Raw genomic sequence first — 23334 nt, 5'->3', positions numbered from 1 at the left:
TGCATGCACAATAGAGAGTCTGCTTGAAATTCTGCAGGGAAATGAGAGTATGATATCCCACTAAACTGGCACTGCCTCAAATTGTGTTTCTGCAAGACTAATGAAATGAGACATGTTGTTTCAAGCTTCATGCCATGACAGACAATGTAAAACTAAAAATGCCCTTGAGTTAATCAGAACAGTCTATTCAGCATAATTCACCCACTCCAAAAGGCCACTGAACGGGCTGGAAATAGTGGTGTGCTGGTAGGCTTGCTATGGATTTAATTGCTGAATTAGTAGGTAACTACATAAAATCTCCATAGCCTACAAGAAAAAAAAGGTTGATTTAGCTCAAATCATGTGCTTTTACTATTTTTCTAAAGTACAGTTTATTAAGTGTTTCTTTAAGGTTTAGTAGGAATTTAGATGAAGGAAGCCATTAACAGTATCTTCTTGTCATACTAGAATAGAATTTACAAAGTTACATGCTACACAGTATAAATTCAATACAGTGCAGGTGACAGATGGGAGGGGGAGATAAATCTTGAATGGAAGAATGTTGATATATTTGTTGCTTTCTACATGCCATACCTTATACGATAGATTCTATATTAAAACATAAGTCCTATGTGAATAAAAATTCCTTTTAACTGTAGAAGCTACCATATCTTGGTATGAGGAGATCCTTAACTTCAGCAACAGTTCAACATAAAGACCTCTTCTGTTAATGGCTGGCTTTTTTCTTCTTATTTCAGATCTCAAAGGTCATTAATTCAATTGCACAGGTATACTGAATCGATGTCGGTCATGTCCATCAAATTTCCTGTAGTAACACTTACCAGGCATTCTCCTGTGATATCATCACATAATTCTGCATGACCAAAGCATGTACATGGTGCACAGACTCCACCAAAAATTGTGCCATTCACACGCCTGTGTTGAGGCCAGCAAGACTGCAAGATAAATTAGATAAAATGTTAAACTCTCACTTGAACAGAGAAATGAACAGGATTTTTAAAATATTGCTGAACTTGATACTTGCACACACAAAAAATGTACTTGTCAAATTAATAAAAATAGCAACATTTCTCCAGAAAATTGTTCTTCCTGGTGCTATGGCTTTGCATTGACCTTAGCCTTATTGACAGGTGTGAGATTAGAGGAAGCTTTAACTTGATCATTCTTCTGAAATGGTAAAATAAAGCACAGAAATGAAGAACTGAAATATGACAGCATCAAAGCAAAAAGTACAGATTGAAAACCAGCCAGAAGGCAAAATACTGAAGGAGAGAGAAGGAGATGAAAAAAAAAAAGCAGAACAACAAAAACCTTTTCTGAGAAGTTCAGTTGCAAAGAGCAATTAAAATACCATTTAGTCTTTCTTATTTATGTCTGACAAAAGGCTAGACTGAAACAAAGCACAGGCTGAAAACAAACTCAACCTTTTATTTACAAAATATTCTTCTTATAGTTATTTCCCTTTAAGAAAGTGCTCTGAGTTTTTACTTTTTTAAATGTTAAATTCAGATCAATATTAAATGCATGGCCCATTTTTGCTTAGGAAAGGTGACATCGTACAACTGTGATTCATCAGCGAAAATTCAGCTATTCCATTTCTTCATAATAGGATGTCAAGCAGCAGTCCTCCTTACTATATATCTCACAAGTGGCTTTATAGTTTTTGCAAACTATCTTTCCTCAATAGGACTGCTCATGTGATCCAAGGATTTTGTATAATATAAAAAAGTTCATGACAGAATGTAGACCTTCAAAAGCACCTGGCTAATGCAAAGAAAAAGTTTTGCAGTGATAGAATACTAATAGTATAACCTAATAAAGAAAGTCCCTTCCCCTTCACATCATCTCCAAAAAGATTCTTCTTTATAAAAATAAAGACAATGTCCCTTTTTGCCTTACTCCTGCAAAACGTGAAAGTAAATTAAAGATTAATCACAATGATTCTTTAAAAAAAAAAAAACAAACATTCCAAAACCTGAGACATTACCCTTATTTTTCCTTTTTTCCCATTCTTGGTTACACATTCCTAACAAAACCCATAAATTATAGATATTAAAATTCAAAGTTATAAAAGCCAGAAAAGAAAATCAGATGAAAAGAAATGGACTTATTTTTTTCTGTGGCCTGAAATGCAACTGCCTAAGCTATTTCTGTATAAATCTATAAATCTTTTCCTCTTTTGGTGATTCTGAAAAGAATGATCTTGTGCACAGATATATATGATATTGCACGAGATAAGGCTCCAAAAGTCACTAATTCTAAGGGCTTAGATATGAAATATCAATAGCAAGTCAGAACAGAACTAAAATAAAGACTACAGATTGGGCTCTTAACAAAAGAAATTATGTAACACTTAAAAGTCAGGGAAGATCTTTGGTATCATAGGGATGCAAATTAAACACAACTTCTTCCACAGTGGAAATAAAAGAGTAGATAGAAAGGAAACAAATCTGGTGAACAGCAATTAGACGTGAAGATGTTTACAAATAAAGGCCAGAAGATTCACATGAGTAGAGCAAAGTATCACAAATGAGTCCAATTGGTATTTGAATTTTAAAATTTCATCTGCTTTACCTATGCTCATGTAATTCTGTGTTCATTTCTCAGACATACTAGCAAAACCAAAACTATTTTCTTTGACTAGAATCTTATAGAAAATTAATTTAAAATTTGTGTAATGGAACAATCTCACAAGAGACAGAGTATTTTAAATGAGATTTGTTGTCTTCTGAAAACATTGACAGCAAGAAAATAAGTGAATAATGGTTAGTTTTAGTGCTGCGGCATCTATGCCAGGTACCACAATATCATCATGCAGGAAACCAACACATACATTAAATTAAATAAAGAAGAGAAAAGGAAACAGAAAACCTGCACAAGATCAATAAAAATGAAACTCTGCTAGGTTGAAACTGGAGGAAGCAAAATGTAGGCCAGAAGTATTCAGGTCAAAAGTACTCAGAAGAAACAAATACGGTATTCTAAAAAAATCCACATTTTCAATTTATCTTTCCATACTTTCTCAACTGCTAGTTTGCATGGAAATCTAAAATTTCACTGGTTTTGGTTGGGTTTTTTTCCTTGCTTGTCCTTGTTATAAAAAGCACAAACACCTATTACACCAAAATATTTCCCTGTTTTCTTCTATCAGTCACAAGTGATCAATGCATATCATATGTTGAGCCTCAGCTACAAAAGACTTGAGAAATTAATTCAGCCAGCTGAATAGGCCAGCTTTGTCAAAAGGCATTTCTGAGCTGTCCAAAATGCTCTGAAATTCAGTGAGGGGACACACGAAAAGTGTGCTCATGCAGAAGTCTATCGTATCTTCCTGTCCTTCAGTCTTGGGAGGAAAACTTGCAATATGGTTTAGTTCAATTGGTCTGTGGTTAACACTCAGCCAGGGCAGGAATCAAAAAGTGTCCATGTCCACTAGTGTGCATATAGACTTTAAATTTGCAGCTATCTACATATGTACTTTCTATTGTGGAATAATATCATAAGTAGATATCAAATTTCCGGGACTGTTTTGAATTGGAGAGAAGGTTTAGCATTGAAGGACACAACACTGGACAGAGAATTTCAACACCAAGGCAGAAATTCTACTCAAGTCCTTCAGCTTCTACAACAAAAGTAGATGCAATCAGGACCTTTCCAACTGCTTTCTGGGAAATCACATCTAAATTGGAATTAAGAGAAAAAATGGACAAGTGGAAAAAAAAAAAGTATGAAGCACAATTACACTCCATCCAGCTTTTCTCTTCAAATAATTAAACAGACAATGGTCATATTTAAAAATTATTTCTCAACCAAGGCAATATTCTTCTCCAATTGTTTGGTTTGGATTTTTTTTTTTCTGTCTGTACCATTTTGGAAGTAATAGGAATATCCATTAATTCCTTCAGGCCTTCTTTCTACATTAATTTATCTAGCCACAGCAACAACCAACCACATTTGGCATGAAACTAGACTCTAAACCCTAAATATCACATACAAGCATGGAAGATTTGAAAGAAAAAGAGAGTTGACAAGCAAATGCCTAGAGTGCCTATGTAAATGGCATACTGTTTGTAGTTTTGTGAAGCAGAGCATCTTGGTGTTTGAAACTATTTCCTTAAAGGCAAAGCTTTTGAAGAATTTTTTTTTTTTTTTTTGGCTTCTATTTACCCCAAGCTATGCCCACGTGAGCTAGTTAATCACATGTATACTTGTATGAACACATTCTGTGTGAACTAATGAATTTGTTAGGAAAGTGTGTATTTTCTGAGCGTGTGAGTATGTTATTATCTGAAACAGGACCAAACTAAAGTGAAACAAGCCTTGCAAGAACACACATGCAATCCTCAAAGACTCCAAGGCAAATGGCAAAGCCCTGGAACTCAGATAATTTGATCTCGATGTGCCGTGCCCAGGCCAGATAACCACCATGTTCCTTCTAATTGTGATAGCTTCATGTATTTGTAATATCAACTGGCTGAAGAGTACAAATACTGCTTTAATTTTCTTTTTGTTAAGAGAAATGTTATTTCATAAATTAGAAATCACCACAGAGATGTAAAACTTCAGATTTCAAATATTATCAAGTATAACAAACCGCCACCTAGAAATAAAGGTAACTAGACAAGGTATACCAAATTGCTAACAGGAATGGACAGCTCTCTTACTATTTTCTACCAACACAGGGCCATTGGTTGCTTATAACTATCACAGCATTAGCACAATTGATCTAGACTGCATTGTGATACTCACCTCACATGAGGTACCAGCATACCCTGGGGGACAGTCACATAACTCCACTGAAGATGCCAACTTTCTCCCAGTTGAAGACTGGTCAGCAGCTTCAATGGTAACACTTCTTAGTCTGGATGTAACAGAAATGAAACAGTTAAAATAGCAAATTAGATGGAAGTATATATGCAGAGGGATGCAACAAACTATATAGTGACATTCAGTGGTTTGTTTATGTTTTCCTCTTTAAAAATAAGGACGTTTTCATATTAATCTGTTTCTTCCTAAACCTAACAAGCCTACAACTGTCTGTAGGCTTGTTAGTATTTTTGTCCATCATGTGAGGGAGACTATGGTAAGACACAGACTGATAAAAATAGATTTTAAAAGTCTCACAACACTGTACCAGTAGATGGAAGGTTATTCCTGGCCTGCAAGCCACACGTGCCAATTTGCATTGCAGCTGTATATATAGCAAATTTCACACTAAGCAGTGTATTCAAAATTTATAAACCACTACTCCAGCTTTCTAAAATACTACTTTACTAAATTTTGGTTATAGGGTATTTTTATTCTGGAGGTTTGATCTCTGAAAAATATTTCAGCTCTGTCCAGAATTATCTAAGTATTATGTGTATGAAAGAAAAAGATATGTACATGAATGAAAAATGAAATCTACCATATACCTTGGTTTCTCCAGTGACAGAGAAAACAGAGTTGGAGAATTTTCTGTTCCATGCACAACTACCCTTGAAATATAAATGCTAGACATAGACACCATTGCTTAGCCAAACACTGAACATGAATTTTACTTTTAAAAAAAGGAAGTATGAGGACAGACACAACAAAAGTCTTTTGATAATCTTACAGGTAAAATACGAAACAGATGTAGTTTACCTCAACAGTATCCATTTGGGGAAGGCAACTGGTATTTGGGCATTTAATTCTTGTGCGAGTTCAGAAGGAACATTAAGGCATTATAGAGGCTCAATTACTTTTATTTCATCCAGCAATCTTAACAGAGCGTTTGATTACTTGAGCTACCTGAAAAGCTTCTTTGGAAGTCTTTTTCATTAGAAAATACCTTTCTATCATGACATGCATTTTGATAAAAAAAATAATCAGTGTTGTTTGGAAAATGTAAAACAAACTTTTTTTGCTCCTTACTAAGGCATTTATCTTTTGGCTGCCAAAAAATCCTGAAAATTATCTGGATGGCCTTGGATAAGAAAACATCCAAGAAAAATATTTTGTTGTTACTGCAGCTGTTGGAGGAAAGGTTAAGACAAGATATTTTCCCACTCAATTTTATGACTACTCTCAATAAGACTGACATAAAAGGCAAGGGAAAAAAAAGGAATATTTCTGAAATTAGGATGGGAGCTTCAGAAAAATAGAAATTTTACCATCACTAAGGGATATGACTGGACTTTGGAGGGAGTACCAGTGAAGATTTGGCAGTTAGAAACTTGAATCTAATTTGGTGATACTAGAACTTCTGTGGAAGGTTCTTGAAACTATTTTAAGATAAAGATGCATGTTCCTATCCAGATCTTCAGTAAGATCTCTCTCGCTTGTCAATATTTCCCCTTTGCTCCATTACTGCAAGCTTATTTTGCAATCGTCCTTTTGAGTTTTCCTTCCAATAAGATATCCAATCTCTAGGATATTAAATGTCAAATGGTCATGACTTTAACAGTAAAAATTCTAACCATTTAAGGAGAAAAATCTGTAAGGGAAGAAACAAATTACTAACAAAAGGCCTTTGCACAGAAGGGTGTGCAGGAAGGGCTCTAAAGCTCTGCCAGCTCAACCACGAAGTAATGGTATCCACCCAGCAGAAAGCCATGGCCTCTCCAAGCTCTGCAGCCACCATGGCTGACACAGCTTCCCAGACAGACCTATGGTGGGAACTCACTGCCACCCTGGTGCCAGGCTGCAGGATGGGCCCCGCTCTTACGCCAGGATAGGCTGGCAGCAGTGAGCACACCTGTGGGAGGTGTGCCCAGGGAGAGGAGCTCCTCCACTTAGTGACAGAGATCTGGGAGGAGGCGAGTAGGTTGAGGAAGTGTGAGAGAGACAGAGATTACCAGAATCACAGCCCACCTTCCCTGGGACAGCCCCAACAGGCAGATGGGATGCATGATACAGAGGATTCCCTATCCTCTCTCCGCCCGGCTGAACACAGTGACTTAAGAGATAAGGGGCAATGGCAACAAGTTCCTGCCTGGCCCAGCAGGCACGTCTCTTCTGTGATGGTCTCACCGTCCCATGTGCCCTTGCATAATAGCTATGAGGCTCTGCAAGTGGAACTGAACAGTCATGAGGACTATGGTTCATCTAGCTTGGAGGTGTCACCAAGGTTAAGTCAGCCTGTGCCCTGCGTCAAAACTGCTCCAAAAAGGAAAATGGACAGATCATTGTCATAGGAGATTCCCTTCTGAAGGGAACAGAAGGCCCAATATGCAGACTAGACCCACTTCTTAGGGAAGTCTTCTGACTCTCTGGGGCCAGGGTTAAAGGTGTGAAGAGAAAGCTTCCCCCCCTGGTATGGCCCTTGGATGATTATCCATTACTGATTTTTCAGGTAGGCAGCAATGAAGTTGCAAGACCAAGGGCAACCAAGAGAAACTTCAGGGCCTTGGGACTACTGGTTAAGGGATCAGAGACACAAGTAGTGTTCCTCTCTATCCTTCCAGTTGCAGGGAATGATGAGGGAAGAAAGAGGAAGATCCATCAGTTCAATACCTGGCTCCAAGCCTGGTGCTGCAGGCAGAGTTTGGGGGTTTTGATCATAGGCTGGTTTACAGAACACCAAGCCTGCTGGCAACAGATGGGGTACACCTGTTGCAAAGGAGGAAAAGGACCTTTGCACAGGAGTTAGCAGGGCTCACTGAAAGAGCTTTAAACTAAATTTGAAGGAGAAAAGGGATAAAACCAGGCTCACTAGAGATAAGCCTGGGGGTGGCACATCATTGATTGAGAGACAGTGTGCTAGTGAGGTCCTTTGGTCTGATGTCTCAGTGGAGGTAGGGGACAGAGATCCATGTGGCAGCAAAGATGCAAGGGGTTTTGATGTGTTAGAAACCATGGAAGCACCTGAGAATGGTTGCGTAGGAATTACGGCTTCTCCCCTCAAAAAGGTGGTGGGATGAATAGCCCAACTGAAGTGCATCTACATCAGTGCATGCAGCATGGGCAACAGACAGGAGGAGCTGGAAGCCATTGTGCAGCAGGGAAACTATGAAATAGTTGATATCAAGGAAACACGGCAGGATGACTTGCACAATGGATGGCTATAAATTCTTCAGAAGTGACAGGCAAGGAAAGACAGGCGGTGGGGTAGCCCTTTATGTTAGGGAGTGTTTTGATTACCTATAGCTTAATGGTGGTGATGATTGGGTTGAGGGTGTATGGGTAAGAATCAGGGGGAAGACCAACAGGCAGATCATGGTGGGAGTCTGTTATAGACTACCCAACCAGGATGAAGAGACAGATTAAATATCCTGTAAGCAGCTGGGAGAAGTCACAACTGCTAGCCCTTGTTGCCATGGGGGACTTCAATTTACTAGATATCTGCTGGAAATACAATACAGCAGAATGGAAACAGTCCAGGAGGTTCCTGAAGTGTGTGGAAGATAACTTCCTAACACAGCTGGTGAGTAAGCCAACTAGGGAAGGCACCCCACTGGACCTATTGTTTGTGAACAGAGAAGGACTTGTGGGTGATGTGGTGGCTGGAGGCATATCTTGGGCATAGCAATCACAAAATGATGAAGTTTTCCATTCTTGGAGAAGTAAGGAGGGTGGTCATCAGCACTGCTATCTTGGATTTCCAGAGGGCAGACTTTGGCCTCTTTAGGAGACTGGTTGACAGAGTCCTTGAAAGGCAATTCTGAAGGGCAAAGGGGTCCAGGAAGGCTGCACATTCTTCAAGAAGAAAATCCTAAAGGTGCAGGAGCAGGATGATCCCATCTGCCGAAACACAAGTGGTGGGGAAGAATGTCCTGGTTGAACAGAGAGCTTTGGCTGGAACGTAGGAAAAAATAGGAGAGTTTATGACCTTTGGAAGAAGGGGCAGGGAACTCAGGAGGACTACAAGGATGTCATGAAGTTATGCAGCGAGGAAATTAGAAGCGCCAAAGCCCAACTAGAATGTAATCTGGCTATGACATTAAAGACAATTAATAATGTTTCTATAAATACATGAGCAATGGAAGGAGGGCTAAGGAGAATATCGTTTAACGGATGCAGGGAGAACCATAGTGACAAAGGAGAGGAAAAGGCTGACGCATTTAATGCTTTTTTGCCTCGATCTTTAATAGTAAGACCAGTTGTACTCTAAGTACCCAGTCCCCTGAGCTGGAAGGCAGGGACAGGGAGCAGAATGAAACCCCCATAATCCAAGGGGAAATGCTGAGCAACCTGCTACACCACCTAGACAGACACAAGTCCATGGGGCCAGATGGGATTCACCCAGTGTACTAAGGGAGCTGGCAGCTGTGCTCACCAAAGCCACTTTCAATCGTCAGAAGTCCTGGAAGTTAGCAAATGTGACACCCATCTACAAGAAGGGCTGGAAGGAGGATCTGGGGAGCTACAGGCCTCTCAGTCTGACCTTGGTGTTGGGGAAGGTTACAGAGCAAATCATCTTTAGTGCCATCATGTGGCACATACAGGACAACCAGGTGATCAGGCCCAGTCAGCATGGGCTTATGAAAGGCAGGTCCTGCTTGACAAACCTGAACTCCTTCTATGACAATGTGATCCACTTATTGGATGAGGGAAAGGCTGTTGATGTTGTCTACCTAGACTTTAGTAAAGCCTTTGACACTTTTGCCACAGCACTCTCCTAGAGAAACTGGCTGCTCATGGCTTGTATGGGTGTACTTTTCGCTGGGTAATAAACTGTCTGGAAGCCGAACCCAAAGAGTGGGGGGGAATGGAGTGAAATCCAGTTGGCAGCCGGTCACAAGTGCTGTTCCCCGGGGCTCAGTACTGTGAGCAGTTCTGTTTAATATCTTTATCAGTGATCTGGACGAGGGAATTGAATGCACCCTCAGTAAGTCTGCAGACGACACCAAGTTGGGTGGGAGTGTTGATCTGCTCGAGAGTAGAAAGGATCTACACAGGGATCTCAACAGGCTGGATCAATGGGCTGAGGCTAATTGTATGAGGTTCAACAGGGGTCAGTGCTGGGTCCTGCACTTGAGTCACAATAACCCCATGCAACACTACAGGCTTGGGGAAGAGTCATTGGAAAGCTGCCCAACAGAAAAGGACCTGGGGGTGTTGGTTGCCAGCCAGTTGAATATGAGCCAGCAGTGTGACCAGCTGGCTAAGAAGGCCAATAACATCTTGGCTTGTAACAGAAACACTGTGGCCAGCAGGACTAGAGATGTGATTGTCCCCCTGTACTTGGCACTGGTGAGGCTGCCCCTCAAATACCATGTTCAGTTTTGGGCCTCTCACTACACAAAAGACATTGAATTGCTGGAGCGTGTCCAAAGAAGGGCAACAAAGCTGGTGAAGGGTCTAGAGCACAAGTCTGATGAGAAGCAGCTGAGGGAACTGGGGTTGTTTAGCCTGGAGAAAAGGAGGCTCAGGGGAGACCTTACTGCTCTCTGCGACTACCTGAAGGAGGTTGTAGTGAGGTGGGTGTCGTTCTCTTTTTCCAAGTAACAAGAGAAAGGAGAAGAGGAAATGGCCTCAAGTTTTGCCAGGAAAGGTTTAGATAGGGCATTAGGAAAAATTTCTTCACCAAAAGGGTTGTCAAGCATTGGAACAGGCTGCCCAGGGAAGTGGTTGAGTCACCATCCATGGAGGTATTTAAAAGATGTATAGATGTGGTCCTTAGGGATATGGTTTACTGGTGGAGTTGGCAGTGCTAGATTAAAGGTTGGACTCAATGATTTAAAGGCCTTTTCCAACCTAAATGATTCTATGATTTTAAGTTTTATTTATCCTTCGAACTACAGCTAGTTCCCTCTCAGCACAGATCTTGGAACAAAGAGAAGCACTTACACACAGAAACAATCCGCCCAGTATTATCCCACATTTGTATTCACTGAATTGTTCCAATTTTCATTACGTTCTGCTATTTGCTAAATGGGATTTTAATGTGTTTAACAGTTTTTAGCATTAACAGTTACTCAGTGAAGAAAGCTGCAGTGATTTTTTTTTTCTCCCATTTTGATATTGCAATTCGGATTCCTCAATGCCATTCTGCATTCATTAAAATACATAATGCTGGCAGTAATGGGGCACTGGATCCTGGAGATGCATGAACAATTTGAGATTCTACATCAAGACCAAATATTTAATCTGACTGTTACTGTCAGCAGGCAACTGTTGACTTCTAAAAACAAACAAGATTAAAAAGGAAGGGGACATTTCAGGCAGTATCAGCATAGTTTACTGTCTGCTATGCCAGGCATCTGAATCACATCAGCAACATAAGGCACATGAAGTACTGACCCAATCATTGCTCATTTGTCTTGAAGCCACTTCTGCACATGGAAGAAAACCCTCGGCCTTTCCTTCCCTTTTTGCCCTTGAATCTAGCACTGATTCTATATGTGACTGCAAGCAATCCATTATCTTTAGCACCAAAATTTCCAATGCCCATGTGAGTGTCTAGAGCATTTACCATCAGTGACCACTCTGAATATTAAAACTAAAGAAAGTGCGACTAAACTTCCTTTGAAGCACAAGTTAACAATATTAGATTAAAGAAAATTATAAGAGAGCTGTCTTTTCCTGGCCTGTTGCTTCTACCACAGATGGACTTAAATGTAACAGTTTGGAAGATCTGTCAAGTTAGAAAAGGATTTAGATTTAAACCCAGATGCTGTAATCACTTTCAGATTGATTGCTGCACTTCTGTGTTCTAATTTTTTATCCTACTTGATCATCTAAATGCAAGCCTACTCATTTGAGGAAGTTTCCTAATTATGCCATAGAGCAGTAACAACATTCTAAGCTTAAAATGACCCCAAAATGTCCTCAAAAACATGCTCAAGTTGAACTCGCCATTACTATTGTTTAGTAACTACTTGAAAGTGTTACTGATTAACTAATGTTTCTAGTAGGTTAAGTTAAACAAGGGTGAAAAATATAAACTTTAAGTTAAAGCCCTTGCTATCTGGAGACTACTCCATTGAATTTTTAAGTCTCTACATGACTGCAAGAAAGTTGCTTAATCTTACAATGCCTTCATTCTGGCCTCTTCTCAAGAACAGATTATAACAGCACCCTTGGAAATCCTTACACATGTGGTGTCATTATCCATTTTGAAAACTTTCAGTATTAAAATGAACAGGTTGCTTAATATAGCAATCTCTAATTAGTATGTTGCATAACTCTGCTGATGCTTTGAGGCAGAAATTGTCATTCATGAAGGATCTAATAACCCTGTAATATTTCTGTCTCTCTGCCAGACCCTCTACTCTCATCGAGGAATACCCATCTGTCCACCACACATACCTGTTTAAAAGACAATAAAACCCTCTTAGTTTGTATCTACTTATCTGCTAAGGCTTAGTTCTACACTATTTCTTTGGCAAAAATGTCTTCCTTTGGAGCTCATCAACAGTAGTCCTTAATCAGCCCAAGATATCACAAAGAATATCCTCTTCATTGGATCTGGACATTTTTCCTGCAGTACTAAAGGGGCAGAATATAGAGAAAATAGTTTGCATAATCTTAGAGTTATGAGTACAGCTTTGCCCCTAGTATGTTTTAACATGAGCGTAGGTTAAAGATAATATAAAGTCAGTACTGAGGCATACCCCAAAAATCAGCAATAAGCCTACAACAACAGATCATAAACTGGGGTGGCAGTAGATGCTGTTGTTGCTACATCATGTGACTGGGAGCATGATCTGCTCTGAGATTTAACTCCACCCAGTAAATCCCACTCTACTAGGTTAAACTACGATTTCTCAAGTTAAATCAAAGATGATAATTTAATTGTGATTGGAATTTCACATCCTCTCTTCTGACACACTAGACTGTAATGAGCACCCTGATAGCACTCAATAAAATGTGTTTACTTTAGAGCCAACTATTTTCAGAGACTTCCGGACATGCTGATGGTAATCACAGTAACACACTAACCATTGTTTTAATCTCTGGTAAGAGACATCATAGGGACAGACTAGAGATGTACCAGTAATAGAAAACCATCTCTAGCAAAAAAAATACTTTTCAAAATTGCCTCAGTCCCTTCCCCAAAACCCCTTTTAAATCATTGTCTTTAAGGGAGCAACCTTCCTAACTGTAATGACACTACATCTAGATGACTAACCTGCAAAGCATAAATTATATGATTGTCGTGGAGCTCTTCTTGAACAATATTTCCAAGACATGTTTTCAGAAAGTCATCTATAACACACCACTAAAATGTTTCAAAGACTGAATATAAACGAGACTACAAAACAAGTGAGGCACCACACATGGCCAAATGGCTAAAGCGGTATTCTGGGATGCAGGTGGCAATGCACTGACAGGTGCACAAGTGCGGTGCCATTGACAGGTCTGTCACTTCTTTACTTACAAGGCATGAATTACAGACTGTGCCAGTTCTACATGTGTGTGCTGACCTGAGCTTTGTGTTGTCACCCAGAGGGGATCTGATCCATCCCACCCCCACTGTTCCACAGTAGAGGCAAGATGGAGTACATGTCCAGCAATGCACGCTCTTCATAGATTTTAACTGCCCAGTCAAAGTGGTTTTTGCAGGAAGCTCCCCTTCTCATTTTAGTGCAAATGTCAGTACACAATGTATGTAAACCACTGATAAATGAAGTTTGCGTTTCCCGTAACACTTAGCAAGACCTCTGGCCAAAGTCAATCATACATATCTCCTTTAAAACAGCATAGAATAAAAACCCCTCTTGTTCAGCCCAAAATTGATCCTGTACTCCTTTAGTTTGGAAAATTCTGACTAATGCATTTTTTTTTTTGCTTTATTTGAATGAGAACAGAGTGGAGGCACAGCACTCCCTGAGCTCGCACCACTCTCAGCTGTAAACTGGGGATTAATAGCTTCTCATGGTCTGCTCATGGTGCATAAGAGATGAGCTCTGGCCTGGTGGTTTGACTAACACCAGGGTGAGAAGGTGATGGGCCATGAAGTGTTTTCAAATTGGATGCAAGGAGATGCAAGATTGATGACCAAATGAGCAAATTAGGAAACACTTTGACTCAGATTCAAGCTAGTTATGATTCACAAATGTATTTGCAGAGAGGTAATATGTACTAATTAACCACAGAAAGAGAAAGAGATTGAAGAAACTAATTCTTTTTGCAGAGAAAAAATGTACACTGCCAAAGCTCAAATCAGAAAACTGCATGCTGTTGACACAACCTGCCTTTCAATTTATGATGTATTTTAATTACCTAAATATTCAAATGATGGTTGGATTGCTTAAGAAATTTCACAGTAGCAAAAACTGTATCTATGCTCTCAGCAAATAATCACTAATGTGCTATCTCCTCCCTCCATTCCAAATTGGCTTATGCTGCCGAAACAAGTGATGCATAAGTTAGAGAACACTTCAGGTTTTATGCCTTGTGAGTAGGAAACTACTATGCAATCAATTCCATTGCACAGCTAAAAAATATTATTTATGCCACCTAACTATTTATGTATAGACAGAGTGCAATCCTACAGTATCAGGAGAGAGGCTGTCTTCTGTCCCACCTGGAGTATTTGCTCATGCACTTAGAAAAATTTTAAATGCAAGATGAGCTTTACAGGTTCGGCCACACTGCAGCCACTGAGATAGAACAACTGTGATGTCTCATATAGCATGTCTTCATTGTATCAGAAGTCTCAGAAGAGTTCACATGAAATCAGTAGTTTTAAGCAGTCCAGGCAGCAACCTGACATAAATCAAGTGAAAGACTTTGGGATTAGCCAGTTCTGTGTGTGGTACTGATTAAAAACATAGAAAACTCCCCTCGAGCCACTTTTCCAGCTTAGAGACTTAGGATATTATTCTCTGGTCCACTGTTAATGTGGCCCTGTATGCTCATAAAATGAGGAAACTGATATATAAGCAATATATCATCTCTTACTTCAACATGTCATTACTGAGCTCCATGATTTACCATGTACATGGGAATTACAGTGTTCACAAAATGAATGTATTTATAGAACTGTCATTCATGCCTTAACAGTCCATGTGATTTTATTTTCTTACAAGGCTGCTTCTTTCTGTTGCCTCTCCTCCTCCTGCCTACCCAAAATGAAAAAAGTACATACAACTGTTTGAAAGTGTAAATGAATACTATGGATTTCATTATAATAAATTAGTATGTTTTAAATTACATCAGCTTAGTTCTCTGAAGAGAGAAAACAAGTATTTTGAGAAGCTGCCTGTAGCAAACGGACACGTTTCCCATATTCACCTGTAGATGGCATTCATCCCATTGCTGTATGTAGCTCTTATGAGGATCCTCTTTACATCTGCAAGGATAGTCATGAACTCCCTCCTGCTGACTGGAACATCAGTGCCATGTACAGAGAAAGCTTCTGGTTTCAGCAGAATTTCTTCAGTGTGCTCTTCAGAAGGCTGCAGGTGAATCCCCCCTTTTAGAGTGCTGATTCTCAAGTCACCTCCCTAGATAGAGCCATGAGAGACAGACATTTAAATGTGAAAAAAGTCAGGAAAGAAGATCTATCTGTAGCTAGTTGGGGTACAGGGTTTATTGAATAATATATTTTACAATAATAATAAATATTAGGAAAAAACACTCAGCTTTCATAACCTTGAAATGGGCTTGACTGATAAAGCTGGAAGTCAGTGCAAAAGAAAGTTTAGGTTATTCAGTTAAAACCTAGTTTTGCATAGGCAAAAGCAAATTCATACAATGCTGAGCTGCAGAAGAACAGATCTGCTGAGGGAATGTGAAAGTGTTACCTCAAACAACCAATTATTGTATTTCTTCATTCCTCCCGATAAACAGGAAAAATATGGTTTTGTAAACTACTGCAATATTGCCAGAGGCTCCTTGAGATACTGAAGATTTTAGCTCTCTAAAGTATGACCATTTTCTGATACTATAAATTAGCTAAAAGTACATCCATCCTGCTGTTTTGTGTCCTCAACCATCAGGCTTCATGCTGAACATCTGAAACAGGCAGTTTGTTTTCTCTTTCTTTCTTTCTTTCTTTCTTTCTTTCTTTCTTTCTTTCTTTCTTTCCTTTTCTTTTTTTTTTTTTTGTGACTGAAAATACAAACACTTTACCTCTATGATGACATCAGATTGAACCATCAATTGAACTGTCTCTTCTTCCTCTCTGAAGTCATAGGAGACTGTAAATTTCAGATGCCCTCCAGCAGCTCCTACCTGGGGAGAAAAAAGACAGAAAAAATGCAATTAAATGCAAGAAAACAGGCCTTAACCATTTGGGGGCAGTTTTCTCCAGGTTCAGTATTTCCCAGAAATAGACTTCTAGTGTTGCGAAACCACAGGAAGATGCCTGGGATCACAGCTCTACGGAGCATCCCCTTCTAGCTCAAGCATCTAGAAATCATGCTTAGACATTTTTCTTCTATGCCTGTTGAGGGCTGCAAATTCCTTAAAAACACAGACTAACAAAGTAATCAGAAACAGATCTGAAATCTATGTAAATTTCCACTGATGTTAGGTTTTCAGTATATTTCAGTTATATGGTCCTCATTTAGGTTTCGCCTTTACATCAGCAGCCTTAGCAACCTTCAGAAGATTAAATAACATCAGTTTTGTTGATGGGGCAAACTACCATAAAAGAAAAAAGCCTAGTGATTTTTTTTCTTAGAATGAACTATAACCTAAAAGAAAGTAAAAATTTTCCCTCAGGGAGTCAAATAAATATTCTTTAAAAGAATGCTCCAGCCCTTTCAGTTTGACAGCCTTCAATGAGAGAAGTCAGTAACTAGGCTCTCGTGTCATCCTAATATATTTTTTCTATGCTCTTTTAGCCCCCAAAACCATGGTACTGACACTATCTTTTTGATGAAAAAATGGAAGAAGTAGATCATTTTTAGGATGCAAACCAAAAGTTGCTGACTTGAATGAGAGTTCAGTACAAAACCAGTGCTTTTTGTTAATTGTCTGGAAGCAGCATAAGTAAATCGGAGGTTGCAAGAGCTACATTTTAGTTTTTAAATGCATCTGCCTCATACTTCAGTGCAACGTGAGCCTCCTCTCTGAGACTATTAAAATCACAAGTATCTTTCTACCCTCCCAGTGCATACTGCTGACCACAGAGCAACGTTCTACAAAGAGAATAATCAGGTTATTCTCAAGAACAAAATGTGCTATCTCTTGTTCATCATACTAGATGTTTTTGTACACAGTAACAGAAAGCAGTGACAGTCATCAACTTCATTATTTTATTATGCATCTAGTTTAACAGGAGAAAAAATGTCCCAGTATTTAAGGCATGGAAATGAACTGATTTTGAATTATCCACAAAGGTATAAAAAATCCATAAGATGAATCTGAGGCTGCATAGCTAGTTGCTATGTTAAAGCCAGAAAATTCACTCCAATTCATAAGCTAAAGTTTAGATCACAGCATCACACAATATCTCAAGTTGGAAGGGACCCATAAGTATCACTGAGTCCTGTTCTGTGCCAGACTATCTGAAATGAAACCATGTGACTGAGAGCATTGTCCAGATGCTCCTTGAACTCTGACAGGCTTGGTGTTGTGACCACTTCCCTGAGGAGCCTGTTCCAGTGACCGACCACTCTCCCAGTGAAAAGCCTTTTCCTAATGACCAATCTGAACTTCCCTTGATGCAGCTTCATTCCATTTCATTGTCCTGTCGCTATCACCAGAGAGGAGATCAGCACCTCCTACTTCGCTGCCCCCCTTGAGGAAGTTGTAGACCGTGATGAGGTCACCCCTCAGTCTTCTCCAAACAGAGCAAACCAATTGACCTCAGCTGCTCCTTGTAAGTCTTGACCTCAAGATCTTGCACCATCTTGGTTACCCTTCTCTGGACATTAATAGTCTGATGTCCTTCTTATATTGAGGCTCCTAAAACTGCACAGGGTACTACTCATGGTGAGGCTGCACCAGTGCAGGGTAAGGTGGGACATTCACCTCCCTTGACCAGCTAGTGATGCTGTGCTAGATGCACCCCAGGACATGGTTGGTGCTTTTGGCTGCCAGGGCACACTACTGACTCATATCCAACTTGCCATCAGCCCAAGCCCCCAGATCTCTTTCCACAGAGCTGCTCTCCAGCCTCTCATCCTCCAGTTTTTATGTATAAGTAAGATTACTCCACCCTAGGTGCAGAATCTAGCACTTGCTCTTGTTAAATTTCATGCGGTTGGTGATTGCCCAGGTTTCTAGTCTATCCAGATCTCTTTGTAAGGCCTCTCTACCCTTGAGGGTAGAGCTCCTCCTAGTTTAGTATTATCAGCAAACGTGGGCATCAGATGTTTATATACATAACATCCAAACCTATTAGGACCAATGCAACTACAATCAGCCTTGACCGTAACACGAAAAGACTTTTTTCCTTAGATACACCTTTTACAGCATTTCTGGCTTGTCTGTGATCAAGACTAAACACTGGTTTATAACTGTAAGAATAATGTAGAAAATTTAGATATCCAAAATGCTGCAAGAAGTATTCAGAATTGCTTTCAGCTTTAAACAAACATTTTAAGAGAGGAACTTTTGCATATTTTTATCATTTTTGTTTCAAGGTCAGGCTAACTGCAAGGATTCAAGAAAGTGAAAATAATGGGAAAACAAAGATTGTGTGGTTTCAGGCAACCTATAAAGAATATGTACCAAGACAGATTTCACTTTTTCCCAACTATATAACCTTTACCTTAGTAAATGAAAATCTAACATAAGACATTGATAGATCATACAGAAAAGGAAAAAAAAAAAAAAAAAAAAGGTTCTGATTTAAAATAAATGCAGTTAGAAAAGCAGTCAACGATGCAAACTTTGACCAAAAATCTGTTAGAAAGGAGCAGAGAAACAAATAATAGTTTAGAGAAGCAACTATAGTGGATTATAGACTTCTGAAGTATAAACAACAGCCAACACTAGAGGAAAGGGGTGGGTTTGACTAGTCCAGAAAAGAGAACAAACTCTAAGAGGTAATAGGAAAACAGTTTACAAAAACATAAAAGTTTTTGTAAGAATGGAAAAATGAAAAGGATATTTTTATTTTCCTGTGGCAACTGCAAGGAAGGTATGAAGAAGGTTCAGCTTGAGTATATAGAAAGCTTTCTGACTGTAAGGATGGTCAAAACAATATCAATCTAGTTCAAAATGTTATTGAATTCCTTCATTAAATGTTTAAAAGCAGTTCAAACATGTCAGAGATACTCTAGGTATGATGTCTAAGAGTTGGAATATGACTAAGAAGTCTCATGAGGTCTCTGCTAGCCACAGCAGTTTGAGTTTCACGGCTGCAACTGGCAAGATTTGCTTACCACAAACAGGATCACACATTGAAGTCAAGGTCCCAAAATGGCACTTATCGGAGAGATTACCTGGTAGTTCAGAATATATATTTACTTTGTGTGCTGTATAATACCAAAGTAGATTAGAAAAAAACCCCACAAATTTACATAAACTAGAAAGTACTACTTCCTTCTGCCATTATTTATAAAGGCAATTTCCTTCCTCTGTATATTTAAAGTTCAGTCACAGACAAAAGAATTCAGAAGTGAATCCATGTGCTGCCTGAACAATTGTGTCTCATCTAGTGCAAAAAATTATTTTAACTGAATTCTGAATACAAGGGCAATAAAGAAGTTGGGCACCAGTGAGATCCCTTCATTTTGATGTTGTTCTCTGTATCACCCAAAGATTCAGAGTTCTGCCTCAAGGATTATCATCTGAGGCTATATCCACACCAAAGAGAAGAGAGCATAAAAATTTGCCTTGTTGCTGACAAAGGCATGTGTTATTGAGACAAGAATAGATGAATAAAAACGTCAAGGAAGTTTCACAGAATTTCCTTTGTCTCTCCCACCTGTTTTTAGATTAATACTTCAAATACTTCTTCCCAGCTCAGGAGACATAATCTGTGTGTTCAAGAAAAGTCACAGACTCCCCAGGAAATACAAGTATAGAAGAGAGAAGTTACAGCTATCTTAATTCTAATCTACCAAGTTTCTGGCAGATAGTAATTTTTTTTGTTGTTGTTCATGGTTAACTGTACTTCTGCTATTATGTTACATGTTGTTACAGGATATAACCAGAGAGCAGACAAGACTGGTTTTGACATCCTGACAGTTGTATTCTGGGTCAACCAAAACCCTCTGAAGCAGGAGAGATGGCTCCTTTCCTGCAAACAAATGCCCATGCTCAACAGGAACAAAGCTGTAGTGGGAAGCACTCAGTGTACCTTGTGTAAAGCATGCTTTGATGTTATGCCTATCACACTAAAACCACTTTTAAATCAAGACAAGTGATAATAAAAGACAAATATTTACAGCATTGAAAAAAACCAGCATTGCTACAAGTACTTGCAAAGCCACAGATGAGGAAAGCTTGACTTCTTTACACAGAAATCAAATTCTGGAAGTCTTTCTCTTCCTCCACTTAGTCAGTGTGCTGTCAGTGCTTTTCAGGCAAGTTGTCAAGACCTCCCCAGCTAATGTCATTGGAGAATACCTCTTTCTTATACATTTTTTATATACCATCTTATTCTTGAACCATTTGGTGATTCACACTTTCCCTCTCCAATGTCTCTTGTAACTCTGCCTGTAAAGTTTTAGCACTTACTCCACTACCCTAAAGGCCGCCTCATTTCTTTGGAATAAATGTAACTTCAGAAGATCAGGAGCTATCTCCACTAAACGAGGTGCTGTTTACAGTCCCTTATCTCATTAAGCAGTAAAATGCTCTTCTGTCAGCTAGGAAGAGACTCAGTTTGTGATTAAAGCATCTCAATACAGTTTCCCATTTGTGAATTAGATGACCATGACCCTCTTGAGTGGAAGCCAGATGGAATATACTGGGGCATCTGATATGGCACTATTTGGTTATGGGTAGATAATTGGAAGAAGTCCTTTGTACAGTCAAAGGAATCCAGAAAGTGGCTGGTCTACTGTTTCCCCACTGATGGACGACTTTCAAAGCACTTCACCTTGTATTTATATTTTAAAATTAACTTGGAAGACATAAAAATACATTTCATAAATGAGTGAAGTACTACATAGTAAGTGCATTATTGAAATAAAACACATGCACCTTATTCATATATTTAGTAGTAAAATCTATATTAGAATGGATTTAGATCAGAGAGGCTTTGGTCTCAGGCCTAATCCAAGAGAACACAACATCTTCAAAAGCAAAAATATATTACGGCATTAAACTATATTTAGACCAATATTTGTACAACACCAGACTTTAGAAATGAGTGAAATAAAAGGCATCGACAAATATCAGGAAGTTGGACAATCTCTTCCCTCTTCACTGTTAGTGGTTCTAGCAGAAATATAGTCACTGAGATGTCGTTTTGGAGAGACAAGCATTACAGAGTTAATATTTTAAATATACCAATATAGCTGCTATCCAGCTATAGAAAGGTGACATAATTTTGGAAACATGAACCCTGCTTGCTATTACATTATTGTATACGTAGACATACCATTAAAACGATACCAAGTGAACAAATGCTACCAGAAAAAAAAGAAAAAAGAAAAAAAAAAAAAAAAAAAGGCTACAAATAGCAAGGGGCAGAACATTTCAGTGGAGAAAGCTACTATACACACCACTGAATAAAAAGCCAAGGAGGAGTCTCACAGCAAGCTGCTGATAGTAACTCAAGGTTCTAAGAGATAGTAATGATCTCTTATTCCAGAAAACATCCCCAAACCAAACAAAAATCCCATTTGTTTCCTGATATGTCTGTGAATTCTCTTTCACTTGCTGTCATGATTATGAGAAATGACACAGATGCTCACTCAGTCTTCCAAGGGCTCTGTCATATTCCTGGTGCCAATATCTACCACTAGATACAGTGCTTGAAGGTAATGAAATGATATTATATACAGTTTAACATTCCCTGCTAGCCTTCTTGAATTTCCATGAAATAGAGCTGCAATAAAATGTTGACGTTTATTTGGACTCTTTCACCTCCGCAAACTCTCTAGGTACATGTTTATTTTACAACACATTTCAGCAAATATAGAGATATCTTCCATCAGAACATCAGCACTAACTATGTGAAGGAAATCCTTTAAAAAAAGAGACTGCTCCCAGTTTATTAGTGGTGACCAACTTAGTCCATAATTGACTGGCACCTATGCAGTTGTGATATGATTTGACAAGGTGCTGAAAGGACAATGTACCATCTTAATCAATGGCTAAGTTGTTCTTCTAACAACTAAGCATCTAAAAGATGTTCTTCTAACCACCCACTCAATGCAGAAGGGAAGGGACAAAGGGCTGCTTTTCCTAATTTAATTTATTTACATTTAAGGAAATATTCCACTGTTAATCCAGCTCTCATCTGGATTATTATCTTCTTTACAAAAACGTACCAACTGTAAATTTATGATATTTAATTAGGTTTTGCTGATACAGACTTCATGCAGGTTGTAGACTGAGGGAAGGCAGGGACTAGAAAAGAATTCTGATAGAACCACCACCAAGAAAACATCAAACTTCATTCATTTAGTAATAGCTCTCAGTAAAGACTCCATGTTTTAGTTCTACTCAAAATCCAATTAGAAATTAAATAGACTCTCCTCTCTTAGACAGACTTGAATTTAGATAGGATATAAAATCTCTTCTGAGGCAGTAATATTTCAGATAAATCAGGGAGCAGAATAGCCATGTTCCATTTGAATGACAGTGTAGTTCTGGCTAGCTTTGAAAAAATGCCAAAGTTTTATTCGTAAGGAAGTTAAATTTTTCACCCAAAAGAAAGGGCTCTTTGCCCTAATTCTCTACCACCTAGAACTCCCCCAATTCTATCCCAGCTAGTTCAGATTCTTACAATTTCCCTGCTTAAGTACACTCAAAATTTTTCTATATAAATTGTATAAATTGATGCTACATTATACTTAAATTCATTTATTCAGAATACTGCTTCCAGAGAAGTTAATGGAACAAGGAGGGAATAAGCTTATATAAAGTAGCCTGACTGCTATATTGCTTGGCTCAGTTGCTTTCCATGAGTGTTTTTCTACAACACTGAACCACTCAAAGGGGAAAATGAGCATTTCAAACCATTCACTGTCACCTCCAGTTTCTTGAAACAGACCACTCTGATAACTGAGAAGATTTCCAAGTCTGGAATCTTATGGAGAATGTTATGATGCAGTCTCTAATTTTTAGTATTTCTTCTGCTGATCCTACATAAAGGGAGAGCTGACTCAAAGATAAAGGAATTTTATTTGATGTAGGCACTCGTTTCATCATATAAAGTTCTCCAATATCTAAGCTATATGCTAAGAAATCAAAGAGCAAGATACAAAGCACACCAGTGGGAAAACATTTATTTGCTCTTCCTTGAACGACCTTTATCAAAAACTCAAAAAAAATCCTTAAAAACTCTTTGTGTAAGTAAGACCTTCTCCCTTCATACAGTGGATAATAGAACAACACATTCACGATAAA

The 23334-nt window shown here is 38.8% G+C and overlaps 1 protein-coding gene across 2 annotated transcripts in view; it reads right to left on the bottom strand.

Moving 5' to 3' along the window:
* The window catches only part of LAMA2 (laminin subunit alpha 2), a 383623-nt gene that overhangs the window by 155883 nt on the left and 204406 nt on the right, over positions 1-23334 (bottom strand). For both annotated transcript variants that reach the window (XM_074896288.1, XM_074896289.1), the window contains exons 13-16: positions 15985-16086; positions 15145-15356; positions 4750-4861; positions 822-935 (exon numbers count right to left, since the gene is read on the bottom strand). In XM_074896288.1, the coding sequence (XP_074752389.1) occupies positions 822-935; positions 4750-4861; positions 15145-15356; positions 15985-16086 (540 nt within the window). The remainder of the gene's footprint in view (positions 1-821; positions 936-4749; positions 4862-15144; positions 15357-15984; positions 16087-23334) is intronic.

Source organism: Athene noctua, chromosome 1 (assembly GCF_965140245.1).
Source record: "Athene noctua chromosome 1, bAthNoc1.hap1.1, whole genome shotgun sequence".
NCBI lineage: Eukaryota > Metazoa > Chordata > Aves > Strigiformes > Strigidae > Athene > Athene noctua.
Note: the sequence above shows the minus strand (reverse complement) of the source record. Positions and strands in the feature narration are given on the sequence as shown.